General features: G+C 53.4%; 5 protein-coding genes and 2 pseudogenes across 5 annotated transcripts; 4 read left to right on the top strand and 3 right to left on the bottom strand.

The window, feature by feature from the left end:
• Positions 1-14: 14 nt before the first annotated feature.
• On the top strand, positions 15-3,518 carry SAPIO_CDS8637 (uncharacterized protein; the record flags this gene model as incomplete). Its single annotated transcript, XM_016790236.1, has 5 exons — positions 15-116; positions 181-290; positions 371-1,879; positions 2,255-2,872; positions 2,987-3,518. 5 exons carry the CDS (start codon positions 15-17, stop codon positions 3,516-3,518), a joined length of 2,871 nt encoding a protein of 956 aa, XP_016640499.1.
• Positions 3,519-4,967: 1,449 nt separating this feature from the next.
• SAPIO_CDS8638 (uncharacterized protein) lies at positions 4,968-5,825 on the top strand (the record flags this gene model as incomplete). Its single annotated transcript, XM_016790237.1, has 4 exons — positions 4,968-4,982; positions 5,272-5,307; positions 5,419-5,615; positions 5,699-5,825. 4 exons carry the CDS (start codon positions 4,968-4,970, stop codon positions 5,823-5,825), a joined length of 375 nt encoding a protein of 124 aa, XP_016640500.1.
• Positions 5,826-6,057: 232 nt separating this feature from the next.
• On the bottom strand, positions 6,058-7,032 carry SAPIO_CDS8639 (annotated as a pseudogene; the record flags this gene model as incomplete).
• A 783-nt stretch (positions 7,033-7,815) lies between these two features.
• Positions 7,816-8,482, bottom strand: SAPIO_CDS8640 (U3 small nucleolar ribonucleoprotein IMP3; the record flags this gene model as incomplete). Its single annotated transcript, XM_016790238.1, has 2 exons — positions 7,816-8,211; positions 8,330-8,482. 2 exons carry the CDS (start codon positions 8,480-8,482, stop codon positions 7,816-7,818), a joined length of 549 nt encoding a protein of 182 aa, XP_016640501.1.
• A 307-nt stretch (positions 8,483-8,789) lies between these two features.
• SAPIO_CDS8641 (uncharacterized protein) lies at positions 8,790-9,615 on the top strand (the record flags this gene model as incomplete). Its single annotated transcript, XM_016790239.1, has 2 exons — positions 8,790-8,877; positions 9,038-9,615. 2 exons carry the CDS (start codon positions 8,790-8,792, stop codon positions 9,613-9,615), a joined length of 666 nt encoding a protein of 221 aa, XP_016640502.1.
• Positions 9,616-10,156: 541 nt separating this feature from the next.
• SAPIO_CDS8642 lies at positions 10,157-12,406 on the bottom strand (annotated as a pseudogene; the record flags this gene model as incomplete).
• Positions 12,407-15,192: 2,786 nt separating this feature from the next.
• SAPIO_CDS8643 (uncharacterized protein) lies at positions 15,193-17,916 on the top strand (the record flags this gene model as incomplete). Its single annotated transcript, XM_016790240.1, has 3 exons — positions 15,193-17,227; positions 17,375-17,739; positions 17,908-17,916. The coding sequence occupies 3 exons, from the start codon at positions 15,193-15,195 to the stop codon at positions 17,914-17,916; spliced, it is 2,409 nt and encodes an 802-aa protein (XP_016640503.1).
• Between the last annotated feature and the right edge of the window lie 612 nt (positions 17,917-18,528).

Raw genomic sequence — 18,528 nt, forward strand, 5'->3', positions numbered from 1 at the left:
CCCAAGGAGGTCCCATGCCACACCAGCCACCCTACGATACTATTTATCCCAATGAGCCGTATTACAACATCTCGTATACGACTACAGCTAAGAGGAAAGCTACGAGGGCGTCTCAGGTAGGCAATTCCTTCGCATTATAGTCGCAAACGCGATTATCTCTGACTAGTCTTAAATGGGTAGGCTTGCGATAGTTGTCGCGCTCTCAAGGCAAAGTGTGATGAGACGAAGCCTTGCAAGAACTGTAGGGAGAAGAATGTTGAGTGCAAGTATAGGGAACCTGCACCAAAAGCGTAAGTGAAAAGGCACTCAAGAGACCTCGCGCGGCAGCGGGCGCCGGAGAAAAGCTAAAGTGAACATCTTTCTACTGAAGGACCGACAAGGCGCAAGCGGACATCCTAGAGGGCGTCGCAGCTATCCAGAAGACTTTGGAGCAGTTGGTTTCGCAACATGAGAATATGGATAAGAGGGTAAGCAAGATTGAGAAGGCCATTGCTCAAGCCTTCCCACAGATCGACTTCAAGACGGAAAACGATGCCGAAGAAAGTGAAAAGGGCGAAAGCGAGATGGTGGATGTCAACGACGATGTGAAGCCTTTTGCACCTAGTGACGAGTACTCGGATGATGCTGAGCTGAAACCCAACTTCGGTTACAGCTCAACTCATCCGGGGTATAACATGCCTGATGAGGAGATGGAACCTGAGCCGGGCCCTGTTTTACCACCCGGCGAACTTGCGATTCCCACGAACCATACGACTGGAGCCGGGCATTTACTAAACTGGCCCTGCATTAACGCGATGGTGCAGAGAGTGTTGAATCGAGAAAGCTTGCGATTTCCGGCGGAATTTCCCATTCGAGAGGAGGAACAACGAGGAATTTTGAGAGTGTATGGTCGAGGAGAGGGTCGGGATCCGATACCCCGTGATAGGGATGTGCGTGCTGAGCATGGAACCACGGACATCCCCGAAGATGTTGCTTACTCTGACATGAGCTCGCCGACACCCGGCGACGCCTCGGGTCATATTGGAGGATTCAGTCCTGTGAACATCTCCGAGTATACCGGCTCTAATTCAAGACCGCCTGTTCTCACGCCTAGCGGAGTTCCCGACTTCAGCGAGGGAAAGGTATGGAAGTATGTTAAGAGCTTTGAGGAAAACATTCTCAATATGCATCCCATCATTCAACCAAAGGACCTCCATGCCATGGTTCAGATCTTCTTGAACAGCATCCCCAAGCCCCCAGCGAAACCGGTTGCCCCTGCGCAGGTTGCCAAATTCGTTCAGGCATCCCCGCAGCCGGCGGCGGCAGAAGCCATTGGTAGCAAGCGAAAGCGATCGCCGGCGATGGACGCTCCTGATCCGCCGCAAATTCAATACAGGACGGGACGTCCTCCGCGAACTATTAACAATGCAGTGGTGTTGACTATCCTAGCACTCGGCAAGATCTGTCTTCAGCGAGACCGTGTTCCCGATGTCGTACACGACTACTCGCCGCCGAATGCCAGTTACAACAGGAGGAATGGCTATCCAAGCTCACCTGGACATGCCTCCTCCCCAGAGGCCTACACCCCAGCGGCGAATTATCCAGCTAGCATGGCACCGTCCCCCAAGGAGAGCGAACGACCTGGTCTTGGTCGTAGGTCATCTTTCCAGGGATCCAAAAGTGGCAGCCACCGTCCTCGCCGCAACTACGACGTGATACCCGGCTTAGAATACTTCGCCATTGCAACGGACATAATTGGCAATCAACTTGGCGGAAATACCATGAATCATGTCTATGCCGGCATTTTCGCAGGGCTCTTCCACGGCCAGCTTGGTCGAGTGATCGAAAGCCACGCCTACATCGCTCATGCCTGCAACGTGTTGATGAACATCATGCGGCCGTAAGTTCTGAACACAATCGAGCGTGTCGTCATCCATGTGCCCCGGAAAAATCAGTGCGACGGTGGTAGCAGGAATGGATAAGCTAATTCGTTGCGGATAGGAGCCTCAAGCGTCTCTCTCTTCTGAAGGAAACGAAAACCCTAATCCGAAGCAACCGTGATAACCAATTAATATTCGCATTCTGGACTTGTCTGCAGCTCGAAAGGTAAGTTCTCATGCCAGATGCTTTTTTTTTACCCTCTTCATCGTCGTCGTCGTTGTCGTCGTCATTCCTGTTGGGGAAGGTTTAGAACGGGCACAATGGGCGGTAGTTGCATGGGTGGCTCTGCAGCATCGGCGGCCAACGAGGAACGCTCTGAACTGACTCGGTGTAGTGACATTGTCGCCGAAATCCCTCGACACCAGTCTGGGATCCTCGCTCAAGAAGACCATCTGCCTTATCCCAATCCTTACTTCTGGCAACAACAGGACCCCTCGGCCGAAGTTCTCCAGGACAGCGTATTAACGAGCTACATGGCGCAATTGTATCTCCGAAAGCATCTCAACCAAATCCATCGAATGCTATACGGTTCCGAAACCGCCGCTTCATCAATCAACTTGGCGCAGGTGAACGATGCGCAGGCTCGCGTGGCCGATATGACGTGGGTTGGACCAATGTATCGATTCAGCGAAGACGACCCGCCAGCGAGCGACATACTATCGGCTCGCCTTCGGGCCAAGTACTGGGGTTCACAGGTCATCACGTACAGACCCTGTGTCAAGGAAATTCTCGATCTCTCTTATTCGCTGCGGGTAGAGACGGATCCCGCGCTGCTTAATGCCTCCTATGCGGAACTACCGGAGCATATTATACAAAGGGTTAAATCGCTTCCCCAGGAGGTTTGGGCTCACGCGAGGAAGGCTATTCGATCACTCATCGAGAGTACCCAGGCCTTTCATGGGCTGGGCGATAAGCGGCCCATTATTACAAACGTGTTTGGCACGGCTCATGCGTATGGAAATCTCCCCCCTCTTTCCCTGCCAGTTACAGATCGGCCCGCGCACATTCTTGCTGCTGTTCTGATCATGGCAAGTCAAATTTTAAGCTAACATCATTCCTTGTGTAGCCAATGGGGTAATCTGGTAGTACTAGCGGCATGCTACTGTGACCCATTCCTCCGACAGGAGATCGACGAGAAGCAGCTCAGGGATCTCTACATCAAGACGATCGCCTTCTTCAACAAGGTTGCGTGCCCGACTAGCGCCCTCACCTTCGATAAGAAACTGTTGGAGGCACTGTACCGTGACCTCTTCGACCAGCCCGGGGCTAATGCAAACCTGAGCTTCTCGAGCGGATCTAGCGGCCGAACTCCTATTCAGCGCCACGCCGGTGTTAATGTTATGGCACCTGTCCAAGACCAGGAGGCCATGATGGTGCCGGTGCAAACACCAGAGAGTATACCGAATATTCCGAACATGCCAAATCTAGTTCCGATGACGCAAGGAGAAATGATGCCGATACCAGAGCCGCGCATGACGCCAATGCAGGCACAGTCGTTGCTCCCGGCGCACATGGTAACGACGCCCATAGACGCTGGCATGATGGCGCCGCCTCCGCACCCTACGATGGCGCCGCCGCCACATCCGACGATGATGTGACTTGAGAGGAAAACTGGACTCTCGTCACATGAGACCTTCGCTACACTTTGAGGCGATTCCTCCATTTTTCGCCGGGGAGCACATCTTTCACGATGTATCATTTTCGATCGCCATATTTGGGACTTGATGGCTGTCTTCTCTTGCTACCAAAGTATTTTCCTTTCTCTTCTCATCTATACGACCCACTAAGCCATCATGCCACACGATCGCCACGTCGCCGACCATATCACGAGTCTCATAATATTATTCCGTACCAACCATGTTCATGCCTCGTTCTCGAGTCCGACGCGAGACCTGGGACTGTCCGAGCCCAGTGACATCTAATCAGGAGGTCGGGCTCTCCATCCCTCCCTTCGCAATCACCCCCGGGCAAATCGAAGTTCGCTTCCCCGCTTTCGGCGACGGGATGGACGAGAGACGGCGCATTAATCTTCTGGCATCGAGACGGGCAATGAAGGCAATGCGATCACTCGACGTGATAACTTCGACGACAACCATCGGACGCACTCTATCTATTTACGTATCTATAAATCATAATTATTTTTGGAGCCCCGTGCGGCACCATCCGACAACGTCCTGGACGGGACTCTTTCCACATATCTTCTTGGTCTTTTTTTGGGAGCTACTTGGCGATGGAAGGCATATACCCGTTGAAACTAACACATTGACAATATGTGTAGGAGGCGAGGCTATCTTTTTTTCCCCCCTTGTTGTTTTGTTTTTTGCTGTTTTGTCACATTTAGTTCTGTACACATATACTATCGAGTCGCATGCATCTAGCATTTTCATTTTGCGAGGCATCTATACTTTTAACATGGCACTTTAGGAGTTAGGAGGCTCAACCATATCTACATTATATTTAACGCAAGGCCTCTAAGCCATACAGAAGAGGAGGACGGCTCGGGCGGCTGAAGGAAGCCGGGTGGGAAGAGGATGAGGAGGGATGACAGATGGAGAAGAGGTTAGTTAGAGACTGATAAAGCAGATATCGCTGCTACAAATGACGAGTAGTATTGGACCTTGGTTTACGGCCTTGATGAGACGTTTCGAGTTGCGGTGCGAGGTTGAGATGGTGGTTGAGATGCTCAGACGGTGTCAAGCCGTTGCAGCTGCTCGACTGGCGGACGTTTGATGACTAAGGCGAATGTCGAAGCGCTTGCGCACGGACCTTTGGCGTTGTACCCACCCCACCCTACAACCTCTCAGGCTCGCCTGGCTTGACTGCACCCCACCCCACTTGCCCTAATTTTCCAGAACCACAAGAAATTTCGCAGAGAAATACTTTTCGACCTTTTTCGGAAATTTCTTGCTCCTCCCAAACATCCATCTACAAATACCACCCACGACAACCCATACCAAGGCGCAGGATTCTACTTCTTTGCGTCCTCCAAGAACTTTCTCGTGACAACCAGAAAACCGAGCCAAAAGTCTCAATCCACTTCCATCGCAATGGCCCCTCAAACAGTACGTACATGAAACCAAATCGCTTTGCTGTTGGGCCGTGTCGCCGCCCAGAGCGCCCTTCCTGTCCTCGTCCTCGCCGCCTCTGAATGAGCTCTTGTTTCTCTCTTTTCCTAGTCTGTGCTGTGAACCCATTGGGAGTGGAATATCTCCCCGTGGCATGGCGCAATGACAAGGTGGGGTTGAGAGCCATTGAGAACCGGTCTGGTGGACGAGGGAGGAAATGGGTTTTTGTTGGCGACTATGCCGTGAAACAGTAGGCTAAGGTTATTCTCTTTTGCCCAATTTACAGAAGAAGGCTGGTAAGAGCCAGAAGCAGACGAAGAAGGTAAGGAAACAAACCCCTCCAAACCCAATCCAAACTCGACGGGAAACGCAGCCGTGCCCCTCGACAATGGAAAATCTCGGGGAAACCAGTCGACTGACTTGGCGTGTGTAGTTCGTCATCAACGCTTCTCAGCCCGCTAGCGACAAGATTTTCGACGTCAGCGCTTTCACCAAGTTCCTTCAGGAGAAGATCAAGGTTGAGGGCCGCACCGGAAACCTCGGCGACACCATCGTCGTCCGCCAGCAGGGTGACGGCAAGGTCGAGATCATTGCCCACAACGAGCTCTCTGGCCGCTACCTCAAGTACCTGTACGTTGCAAACTTCTTTGCTTGTTTCTCCATCGCATTCGTGAGATACCGAAGACGACTAATGCGAATCGCCTTGCCTGTAGCACCAAGAAGTTCCTCAAGAAGAACCAGCTGCGTGACTGGCTCCGCGTTGTCTCCACCTCCAAGGGTGTCTACGAGCTCAAGTTCTTCAACATCGTCAACGATGCTGAGGAGGAGGATGACGAGTAAGCGGTTTTTGTCGAAACAAGCGGTTTGTTGGAATGGGTGGATTCTAAGACGGGGATAGGAGGTAGCTTCGGGCGCCACACAAAAGTCTAATGATACCACTGCATTTTCAGGATCATGCTTCGACGATTTTCTTCTCCTCCTTTCCTTCATTCTCGTACTGTGATATGATATATCGTAGCTCGTACCTGGCCTAGTGTAAACAGTAGTAGTTTTCGAAAAGCTGATAAATGTTCTATTCCGGTAGTAACCTCATAACGCCTTCGAATGCGACCAAAGCCATGGCGTTCGCAGGGAACGCCCGCAAGAAACAGGGCAAGAAACCCCTCCAATACCCCATGGCTCCCCCTTCCCTGTAAACCGCCCTCGCCGCATCAATCCACCGCGGGAACCGCCTCGTCCCGTCATTCAACGCCCCGCCGAGGGGATCCGTCATGATGCGCTGCTTGACCACGTCCGACGGATAGCTCGTGATCCAAAAGACTTGGGCGCTCAAGCCACCAGCCCAAAAGTTGATGGCTGGCGCGCTGAGGTTCGTATGTTGCTGGAACATGCGCGTGAAGATGTCGTAGCTGCCCCACCAGCAGAAGAAGAAAGTTCGGAAGAGCAGAGTGGCGCCGAGGCCGCGGTAGATGCCTCGGATGCCGTGCGTCTTGTAGATCTTGGAAAGGCAGTCGATGGGGCCCTTGTACAGGCGGTCGGACTTGGAAGCTGCGTACTGGACTTGCAGCCGGGCCTTGATGTGCTCCACGGGCGCGGCGATGAAGCTCACGGTGCATCCGGCCATGATACCCGCAAGGCCGTGTCCGTAGGAAGGGAGGTGAACAGAGGCGTTGGCGGATTGCCCGCGCGACTTAGAATTCGTCACCACCGGCGGCTGGTAGCCGTGGAAGAGGGTATCGGATAGAAATCGCCGGTACACGGTCAGGGAGCCGAGCATGACGGAATCCATGAACATCCAACCGACGAGGGGAGGTGTGGCGCCTTTGTAGAGGGCGAAGAAGCCCTCGTTGCGGACGGTCTGGAGGACGCATTGGAGGGGACCGCTGAAGCGGGAGGAGTTGGTGGTTTGGAGACGGACTTTGATGGTGTCGAAGGGGTGGCCGACGGAGAGCTTCGCGATGCCGGAGAAGACGCCGGCGACGAAGCCTTTGTAGTTCTTGCGCGGCTTTTTCTCCATCGGGGGAGATTCTATCACATCGGAAGCCATGGTTGTGACGGGGGAGGGGGGATGAGATTCAAGCGACGGGGAAGGTTTGGGGAAGAGGAAGGGAGAGAACGAGAGCTAGCGTCAATTGGCTTATATCATTCTTACCCTCGCTATTACAGTGAAGGAAATGTGAGCAGTAGCGTTGGAGAGACGGACAGAACCGATTTAGAGGGAGGAAGTGATGAGGTTTCCGGGGTCGTTTTTTCACCGCGGCATCTTGGATTCTTGTGGTTGCGATTAAACCCGAGATCGCTCTTCTTAACCCCGACATCGGCATCCAACCCAGCTCAAGCTCTATAAATTGCAAGCAGCAACTCTGCGCTCTGAGGAGAGACAACACTTCCATCAATGTAGAATCGAAGATTTGACAAAGTGATGGTGAGAAAATTCTTAGGTAAGAGATGGAAGGTTGTTGATTGATTGTACGTGAGAGGTCGGGAACTGGGTATGAATTTTGATTCAGGTCTACAGTGAGAGACACACACACACACACACAGGTAGAGAAGAATGTGAAGGAAGGGTACTAATCGGGGCCATTGTAAGGCTGGATCGAGGCCTGATGTCTGTCTGGGTGAGAATATTCAATTCTCTAGCATCCTATCTATATTTACAATAAGGGTATCATAGCAAACCACCCCGTGTTTTGGTTTCATCCATCAAACCGAGCAGCAGTCATCCCGTAGCATTTTACGTCCCGCACAATCAGTCAACTGTCGTATTGTGAGCCAGATAAACCCGGCCTCTTCGTCCTGCTCCATTCCCAGCTCATCCCCCACAGCCGCGTTATAATAGCTCGAAATCATCCAGCTCATCCCTATATTTCATGATCGTCTTCTTAATCTTGCTGCCCACAGTCCATGTCACGAAATCCTCCATCCCCCTCGTAACCAAATACGCCGGGTCCGTGATCGTATCTGTTCCCACGCGAACATGACCTTGCTCGATGAGCTTCGTCGCCGCCTGCACATTCTCTGCCATCCTCAGCCTCGTCATAACAACGGGAAGACGCCGACGAGCGAAGGCGGATACTGTGACTGCCCTCTCGACGGCGGACAGCTTGCTCTTGGTAGATAGAATGCCCATGTCGTACAGCTTGTCGAGGAGGAGGTCTTCGTGCTTGCGCCGGACTGCGCTGTCGGGTGGGAGGAGCGATAGGCGGTGGGCTAGTTGGCGGATTGACTGCGGGCGCGGGTTAGTAAAATAGGTTGGATATCCTCGTAGGATAGAAACACCATCGTGGTCTCCTATTCTTTAGGAAAAACGGGCTTGTCGGGGGCGGATGGAGAGTTGCACGTACGCCGCATATCCTGTTATACTTGTGATAATCCTCTGGTTTTTGGATCATGTACCGTCTGATAACATCGGCATCTCGGTGTTCGTCCTTCTTATATGTGACGAAGTCGACCTTCTTGAGCAGTTTCTGCTCGTGATATTTGAGTTTTCGCACCATCTTGACTGTCCCGCGTGAATCGAGTCGTGGGTCTTGTGGTTGGAGAGGATGTGAAGTCTTGTTCGGTTTGATACTTTGGGTGATAAGAAATTTTGGAGGGGCAAAGAATTGGTCTCTCTGATTGGGAAGTTGACAGGTCTGACAGGTGTCACGCTTCGTCAACGGCCGGATACGGATCGACGGCAAATTCCGTGTTCAAGGTCCAAGAAATTTCTTGGAACAATTAAGCCTCGTCTGACCTTGAAGCTGTTCGTGTTCTTGACAGCATCGGTGGGTTCTAGCTGCAGTTCAAGACTCGTTGCCCAACATGCCTCCCAGGATACCCGTTAAGATGGGCTTTAAGCCCGCGCTGCCCGTAGTGCGCGCGCTCTCATCAACGGTGCAGCCCAAGAACCGTAAGTTTCACTCCTCAATTGCATCGTCAAGCCAACCCGTCTCTTGACTTCTCGTATTGCCATTGTCCACGCCATCCAGCTTCACCACTCTGCTCCAGCCTCTTCCTCACCTCAAGGCCATCTGGGCTGAAAATTGAACCCCTGGCTAATCAATCCACAGCCCGCGGCACCCGAAACAACACAGCCACCAACCTCCTCTCCCTCGACGAAGCCCCCAAACGCTCCTCGCCCCAGAAAGCCCGCGCCCGCACCTCCACCGAAGAGATCCAGCGTCTCATCTCCCGCACCGACGAGCGCTACTCCCGCATCAAGTCCCAGCGCGCCGACATCCAGCAGCGCCTCGAGGCCCAGCGCATAAGCGACGAGTACCTTGCCCAGATGCCACGACACTGGCGCGAGGGCGACGTCTTCACGCCCCATGACCTGTCCGGGAACGAGATGAAGAAGTGGAGGAGGAATGCGCCGAAGACGGTGGATGTGTTTGATGTGACAGGGGTAAATCCTTTGGATCATTATAGGGTGAGCTTTTCTTCTTACGCCCCCGTCCCCAAGACGTGGTGTGACTGGTCAAGGCAATGCGTGGCTGACTCCCTTGGGGTAGAACTTTACCTTGATTTCCGACTTTACTTCGAGTATGGGCCAGATTCTACACTCAAATCAGACTGGCCTCCGACCTCCAAACCAACGCAAGATCGCCAAAGCTATCCGAAGGGTAATGGGTATGGGTCTTCATCCTAGCGTCCACCGACACCCTGAACTTTTGCAGTTGGAGTGGCAGTCGAAGAGGTCGCGACAGTAAAACGGTCATAGTTAATGACCAGATGGGAGGTAATGAGGGCCTTCTTTGGATTAGAATCGAGCTGGCACCTAGCCCAACTTGGTAGCGGGCGATCTTTGTAGACTAGACCACATCTCTCTGTGTATCACCAACAATACATGTACTGAATTCTCTTATGCCGTCTATCATTTCATTATTGTACAGATAAACTCATCCTCTAAATAACCATGCCCCCATTTTGCTTATATACACTCTTGAGATTTATGCCTTTAGATTTCGTGGAATCTTAAATACACTTAAGTACCCCTCCGTTCTCCGTCGTCCCATCCTCTCCAGCTGTGCCCAGAGATCGGGATACTGGCTTAAAGCCCAAGCCTGGAATTCTGCCTGAAGTTTTTGAGAGGGTAGTGCATTATGCGAGATGCCGAGCCTAGATGAAGACCCCGTATTAGTATCCCAGCTACGACTTGTGATTTTGTTTCTCATCATGATGATATTTACTCACGTCATAAAGTCAGGTTGGTACCCGACGGTCCTCGACATCCCCTTAATCAACCCCTTAACTTCATCCAACCGACCATTACCGCCCAGCGCTCCACAGTAAGAAGCAAACACGGCAGGCGGTATCTCCAGCTCCATCCTCTCCATGCTCCTCCAAATCTTGCGGGCGTCCTCGTCGCCGAACGGCTTCTTCTCCAGCACGGCGAAGATGATTTCCAGACTTGCGTACGAGGGGCCCTCGGCCGAGCGCGAGATGTCGTGCCATACGTCTAGAGCGCGAAGGGGTCTCCCGCAGGCGCCGAGGGCTATCATGAGCGCGTTCGAGAGCCTCGTGCACGGCTGTATGTTGGTGTCGATCTTGAGCATGTTGTGTAGGCTATCCAGGCTGTCCTCATCGGGAGATTGGCCTAGACCTTCGAGCATGACGATGTAGTCTTCGACGTTGGGCCTGAAGTCCCTGTTGACATGCTCTTTCATGTGTGTAAAGACACTAGCAGCCATATCGGGCCGCTTGCGGTCGAAGAAGGCGCCCATGAGCTGGACTCGAGTCTCGCGAGTCGTCTCGGGGAAGAACTGCATCAGCAGTTGGTAAGCGTCCCAGACTCGGGACGTGCTATTCTTGCGGTCGAGGATGAAATCGCCGAAAGCTTTTCGGATCTGCTCTCGTTGCTCACTGCTGTAGTGGAAGACGTGGACGGCAAGAGTGTCAATGACGTCGTACTGATCATCATTTTTGAGGAAAGTCATGCATAGCGCGACGACGGTTTCAGGATCGAGCGTCACAAGGCGATGCTCGAGGTCACCCATGATCTCATGGATATTCTTGAGAAGCGGCCTTTCCGAAGCGCATAACGCACGGATGTACTTGTTGATAACTGCAAGATCCTCATCGTCGTGGATCTCTGTCCGCAGCATATCGTGATACGCCGCCCTCGCTCCGGAAAGATCCTTGGCGTCGATTCGGTAATCCATCTGCAAGATATGGGTGGTGGTGTTTGGGCTAATGCCAAGCTCCGCGCCGAGAGCCAAGAAGCGCTCAGCGAGGTAGGGGTCATTCTTCTCCATCGCAATACGAATCAGTCCGTTAATCGTGTCAATATCGGGTCGCACAGCTTCATCTTCGGGGTTGTTCTGGATCATAATGTCAATCATGTGTTTGACACCCTCGACCCCTTCGCCTCGGCAGAGTGCTGCCCATTGAAAGACAATATCCCAATGAGCCTTGCGAGGGTTATAGTCGATGAGGGCCTTGAATGCCTCGTTGACCCAATCCTCAAGGCCGGTTCGTCTTGCGAATCTTATGATTTCGGCGTACACCTCGGGTGTGGGCCAGCGATTGCCCGTATCCCGCTCGAACCAGAACTTCGTTTCGCCTATCCGGTCCCGCTTCGCGAAAAAGGTCGTCATGACCTCCTGGAAGTGAGGCCGATATTGAATCCCATTCTCCTCGGCAATCCGCGCCTGTTCCAGCAACTCGATTTCCTTGCCTTCCCGAGCCAGACCCTGGAGGACTAATATCCAGAGTTGCTTCGCCCCTTTATGTACCCTCTTCTCGGCTACGAGTCGGCCCCAGTGTTCGTTCAAAGCAGCCGCAGCGTCGGTAGACGCGCCATATTGCGTCAGTGCCGTAAGATAACATCGAAAATCGTCATCCGCAGGCGTACGTGCAAGAGGATCCGCATCCTGCCGGGCTTCCTCGGGTACGCCGAACTCTTCCTCTAGCCGTCTTTGCCGTATAAGTTCGTGGTATAGAGCGCGGGAGAATTCTAAATGATGTTTTATGTTGTCCCGCGGGACTGCTAATAGCGCATCGCGAGCAGCGGTAAGCTCCGTTATAGATAGACCCGGGCCATCTTCGTCAGCCTTGTTCTCGACAAGGTAATTAAACAACCGGTAACACTGGATCGCCTGCGTGCTATTGACGGGGGCTCGGAACTGGAGCTTGTATTGGAAAAGCTGGCGAAAAGCATCGACTAGTTCCTCACGCGGAGGTGGCCGTAAATTCTCTAATACCCGTGTTCTCCAAGAGAGGACCAAGGGCCAACCAGGCTCGAACTCGTTGGTCCGGATCCGACGGGGAGCCTCTTTGAAGATGCCGAAGAAAGATCGTCGGAACGGACGGGAAACTGTTACGGCGGGTATTAAGCACGGATAACGATTCGGTCTCGGTCGGTAAGCTCTTTGGAGCGGAGAGCGGGCTCCCTGGACGAGGTATCGCCGGCAGACATGGCGGGCAAGATGCGCCCTCATGGTGGTGAGTTGGGCTGCCAGCTACGGCTCTCTGGGATGGGGTCAGGACATCAATTGAGGTGAATTCCAAACAGTAACTTACATTTGCATCTTATTAGAGAGCGAACGGCGCATGCAGTGTCATACTTGGCATGCTGGTCTTAACTGCCTCTATGAATTCATCGCGACTTTTCTCGCATCGAAGCTTTTGCTCAAAGTAGTTTTAAGCTTATTTACCCGATATATAACCGACATACCCTCGAGACAACGGACCCACAGAATTCAATCATATTCTTACTCATCCCAGGATGGATTCTAGTTTGATCTTAGGAATTCGGACCCCAAGCAACGACCTTTGCTTCATCTCACGTCTCTTTCAGGCTGCACCTGTGAGATCGTGAGATCGTGAGCAGGAGACTCTTGGTGGCCTGTCTGCCTCGAGTTACGCCTATGTAGTCCTACCAGCCCTACCCACTCTTGAGCCGCAAAAAAATGTGGAAAAAGGGAGTTTTTTTTTTTCCGGATGTGTTATTTCGTGCAGGGTCTTTTGCAATAAGAGGCGGCGCTGCATCAAACCAATGCCGACCCGCCACCGCCTGCGTGACCGAGCCCGACCGTTCCGCGTTGCTGTTGACTTGCAACCCTTAACTTTAGCGTTGTGGCTGGGGTTCTACCAAGTCAACTCCATAAACTAGACCAGTTTCTGTCAATTGGGGTCAGTCGCACCTAATCTAGTCGAAGTGAAGCTTCTAGAACGTCAGGCGTCGTCGTTTCTGACCGGGAGGAACGACAGGAAACTGGTGAGACATGCACGCAATGCGTGGTGGCAAAAACATGTCACCTGGCCCCATCGTATCGCCCAAGGTCACCGGGTCGTGAAGCCATCACCAATAGTTAACCTGACACGTGACAGGTATTGAAAAGATATGTGAATGTTTTCATGACCTGACAAGCTCTATACTTTGGTGCCTGGAGTACCTGTGAAGTTAACGTGGACCACAGATATTGGAATCGAATTGGCCTTCGTCCCCTTCCGAATGGATTCATAACAGATTTGAAGAGAAGTCGCCAATCCACCGGGTGCTGAAGAAACGGAGCTTAATCGACGACAGTAAGAGCGGGCAGCTCTCAAAACGGTCTTGGATGTACCATATGATTTCAGAGAGTGTAATCGAGAGGCCTTCCTTGACCTAGACTAGAAATCAAGGAAATTCTCCCGACCTGATGCAAAAGTCAATTACATCAATGTGCGTCGGTGATTGAAACCAGGCCTCGGAGCTATGACGAAATAGCCCAGGATGAGCGGGTCTTGGCCTGGAAGGAGGCTGGGAAGCCTGTCCTGTCACTCAGAAGAGCCTCCACTCATCGTTCTCCAAGATCGCTCTGCCCGAGAATGCAAGTCCAGTCAGCTAAACTAATTTACCCTGGTCACTCAATATCGACCCCGCACCGTGCCGCTTGCCAGGCAGAGGGCCTGGTTCCAAACTACCCCGCCACAGCCGCCCTCTACTACAGCCCACCAGTATCGATATTCGTCTGCCAGCTGGAGCCTGTGTAAGGCTATGCTCGTGTGTCAATCATAGTTCATGATATTCATTGGAGGGTAGGTCTCCTTGTTTTATCGGTTATTTCGTTGGTTCGCATTCGTTTTGAGTGGCGGCATTGGCAAGTGGTAGTCTGTCATTTGAGAGCAGTCGCCAGACGAACCTAAGGCGTTGTCTGCCTCCTCTGGTTTGTTGGTATCTTTTCACACTCGTTTACCTCCGAGGAAAGCCAGGATTAACGCTCTTATTTCTTCGGCTCTTGAGCGTCGGCATTCCTCAGAGTGGCATTTCTGCTGGCAATGGATCAATATTCCCTGCATCCAAGCGCCTGCCTTAGCCCGTTCTTATGCTGGCGTCTCGCCGGGGAACCCAGAGCGGGTTTTCTGAGGGCCAGGCCCATTAGCCTCAATTTTTTCATCACCCATAATCCGGGTGTGGCCCAGAAGAAGCGGATGAGCAGCCCCGACCAGTAGGAACCGAAGACGGGCTGGGCTTGGGAATTGGCCGGAGTCTGCCGGCATTAATTCGTAGATCCCCTCGTTCGCTGCTTCCGTCGTCAACGTCAATCACGAGAGAACTGCTTGTGCATGATTGGATGACTCTTACCTGCATTCCAGTCCACACCCAAACCTGCAGGAGCTCTTTCCAATTTCCCACTCCCCCTTCCCCTCCCCTCCCATCCGTACTGAGTAATGCCTGTACTTCGCAGTGCACATTCACGTCACTCCTGCCTGCTTGTCAAGGTCGGTCCTTCGCTCCTTTCCCATCATCCCGAAATGCTCTGCCCACCCTCCCGTTCAATTTTCTCCAGGTCACCTTGTCCCTTCTCAACGTTGCCGCCCACTCTTTCCCCAGTCCTGCACCCGAGACCTCACCTGGCCCCATAAACTGGCCACCCAAGGCGCAGCCCAGTTTCGCATGATGCAGGCCTCTTGATGGTGTACGAGCGGCCAGTACAATTGTAATGGGAGACAATCCTCGTAAGCCTGAGTACTTTTTCGCTGCCTGAGCTATTACTACTTATAATCCGGTTACACTCCTCCACCTCACGTCACTCGTCTTATTCCTTCCCCTCTTTGATCTTACTCCACCCACAATTTTTTTCCTTGTATTGTACAAGACAAATATCAAATACCTCAAGGTCGAAGAATCGACTCATTTACTATCGCGTATCTATCAGATACCACAAACGACATTAACACACATACACCCACACTTACACACGCAACCCGACACACATACCAGACCAGAAGCAGCAAAGCTATGGCTGAGTTATACAGAGAGACCCGCACCTATCGGGAACGGGGCCGAGATGACGACTCATCTGATGAGGAGAGGCGGCGCACTACATTCCGTCGCTACAAGGTGACGTCCCCGAGCAATTACGACGATCACGATGATCCCCGATACCCCAGCACCGCCCTTGTCGAAAAGAGAGTGGTTGAACGCGAACGAGAAGCCGACCCATATGACGACTTCGTCTATGAGAAAGAGAAAGAGGTCAAGCGGGAGCGCCGACATGACCGGGATCGAGACCGAGATCACTTCGACGATGACGATCGTGCCCGCAGCTATACCTATGAACGCGAAATTTCGCGTGGGCATGAGCACGATCACGGCCATAGCCATCATGATCACAGCCACGATCGTAGTCGCGACCGGGACTGGGGCCGAAAAGCACCCGAAGAGACCGACATGCGCCTCGAGAAGCGTGTCGAGAGGACTTCGGACGGTGACCTAAAGATCCAAAGACGCTACGAGGAGTACCATGACATAGATGGGGATGGCCGCCCAGACATCGAACGCTACCGAAAGGAAACTGAGTATTACGCGCCATATGAACCACCCAACCCACTCGTTCTCAGGCAACGTGCGCCCGAGCAAAGGATCATCGTCCAGGAAGCACCACCTCCTGCCCCGATCATTGTGCCCCGCCAGGATCCCAACATTGTTGTTATCCGGGATGAACCATCCCGCGAACTTGTACGCAGAAAACCCCACCGTGATGATGAATATTATTACCGACATGAAAAAAAGGAAATCGGCCCCTACCGCCGGGAAAGCGAGTACAAGGTAGAACGCCGTGGTCGCAGACGCAACTATGCCAGTGATGGCGATTACAGCGATGACGGTTACGTCGTGCACCGTCGCCGCAGGACCATTATTCGCGACCGCAGTTCATCTAGCTCGGACTCTGACCGCCACAAGCTCCATCTTGCGGAGGGTGCATTGGCTGGAGCCGGTGTTACCGCCCTTCTCGCGAGTCGTCGCGATAAGTATGGCGAACTGCCGGAACACCGTGGCCGCAAAGTCGTCGCTGGAGCTGCCCTCGGAGCGCTCGGGACGGAAGCGTTCAAAAGGGCTCGTAGCGCTATTGATGAGCGATACGATATCCACCGTTCCCCTTCTCGTGACCGCCACTCCAGGATCAAGACAGGTCTTGGCATTGCTGCCGCCGCCCTCGCCGTGGCTGGAGCGACGCAGTATTACAAGGCGAACAAGGTTGAGAAGGAAGAAGCTAAACGCGGCCGTAGCAGAACTCGGGGCTATTCGAGCGACGAATATTATGCGTCTCGGTCTCCCAGCCGTAAGCGGAGTCGCAGTAGGTCCATCGCCAAGGCTGCCTTAGCCACGGCAGCGACTGCCGGTGTTCTCAAACATCTCCGCAACAGATCGAAATCCAAGTCTAGATCAAGGTCCAGATCGGTCAAGAGTCAGTCCCGATCTCGGTCAAGGCTACGAACCGGCGCCGAGATTGCCGCAGCCGCCGTTGCTGGCGGAGCTGCCGGCAAGCTATACCAGAGACATAAGGAGAAGAAAGAGGAGAGAGAACGCTCTCGCTCTAGGAGCTCGGACAGCCACTACGAGCCCCGGCATGGATCGCGCTCGCGATCACGCAGCAGGTCGACTACCCGATCTTTCCACCCCGAGCCCGGTTCCGCTGATCGTGAGCTAGGCCTAGTTGAGTACGGACACGACCCCCTTCGACCCGAGCCACCGTATCCTGATGACGAGTCCGACCGCGCTGCTCGTCGACGACGCCGCCGCCGCAACCGATCCCGAAACACGGGCGATTCATCAGCATCAGAAGCCGACACGAAGGGGTCGAAACGGAGCCGGAGCCGATTGCGAGAGATGGCGGCCGCTGCGCTAGGCACCGGTGCGGCTGCTATGGGATTTAAGGAATACAAGGATAGAAAGAAATCAAAGAGCAGGGACAGGGACATGCCTAGCGATCGGGAGGCTGAGTCGGCCGACGATCGACGCGAGAGGCGGAGGAGGGAGCGCGAGCGAAGACGTGAGTATTAGCTTCATTATCAATCCTAGTAGCCTTACCTCGTATCATTCTTCCGTCCGGGTTCTCTCTCATTCTCTCTCATCTATGTCGCCCCAAATCTCGATCTCGCAAGATAATGAAGGGTAGATATGTTAACCCACATTCAAGGCTATGAAAACGATGATTATTATGATGATGACGGTTACCCACCATCTCCTCGCCACGCGTCTGGAGGTTCTCGTCCGAGGATGTCTGGTGCCAATTCGGACCCAAATGACTTCTCCACCTATCCCCCTCAGACTTACTACCCGGTACCTCCAGACGCGACTGCTACTTATCCTCCTCCGGGCCCACCACCAGCAGATGCCCCGGTTTACACATCCTACCCCCCACCACAGGAGCCAAACGCTTATCCTGGGCCGCCACCGCCCCCTGGTGCCGTTCCCGGATACCCACCACCGACGGCTCCAGGACCTGCGCCGGGACCTGCTCCAGGACCATCAAACCGACCTCCTCCCATTGGACCTGAGCATGTGAGTAGGAAATCCCGTCGTTCTCCTGCCCGAGATGCACGCTCACCAAGGGCCTCGGATGGTGCGTCTAACTCGGCCATTTCAATGGCGAACCCGCTGTTCCTCGGGCTGAGTTGAACATCAGGCGGGCCCAGTAAGGAGCAAACTCGTGGCTAACGTATTCCATAGAACATGTAAAGCCAGCAAAGTGGCGGCGTCGTCTTCGGCACACGGTAGGGCTCTATTCATCGGAGTCCGATGAGGATCCGGTGTCCGACGCGGACTCGTACACACCTCGCCATCGACCTGCGCGCCGGCGATCCAAGTCTGTCACCTTCGTTCCGCTCTCGCCAAAATCGTCAAAAACCCTACTTCGTCACAGGAAACAAAGGAGTGCATCCCCTGAACCACGAAGGCGATCCGATGCCGGCCCTCTGATTGAGAGGCGTCGCCACTCATCGGATGATGTAACGGTCCGTCGCCGTGAGCGATCAGACTCGCCATCAGGCTCTGACGACGATGTCGAGTACCTCCCGGATCGATTTGACTCTCAAGGGCGGCCGTTATCGCCGCCTACTTCTGATTCTCGGCACTGGACTGAGCGTAGTGGTCAGTTCGCATACAATCCCCGGCATGGGCGGCGTTCTCGAACATGGGATGTCAATGGGGGGTGGCATGTAGGTGGTACAGATCCTGAGGTGGTGGAGCGCATGGCGAAGCAAATCACAGATGTCATTGATGGGCGAATGAACTGGCTGGGACTGATAACTGGAGTTGTCCAGAATCTTGTGGAGGATGGCGAGGGACGGG

Source organism: Scedosporium apiospermum (assembly GCF_000732125.1).
Source record: "Scedosporium apiospermum strain IHEM 14462 chromosome Unknown SEQ_SAPIO_0121, whole genome shotgun sequence".
Taxonomy (NCBI): domain Eukaryota; kingdom Fungi; phylum Ascomycota; class Sordariomycetes; order Microascales; family Microascaceae; genus Scedosporium; species Scedosporium apiospermum.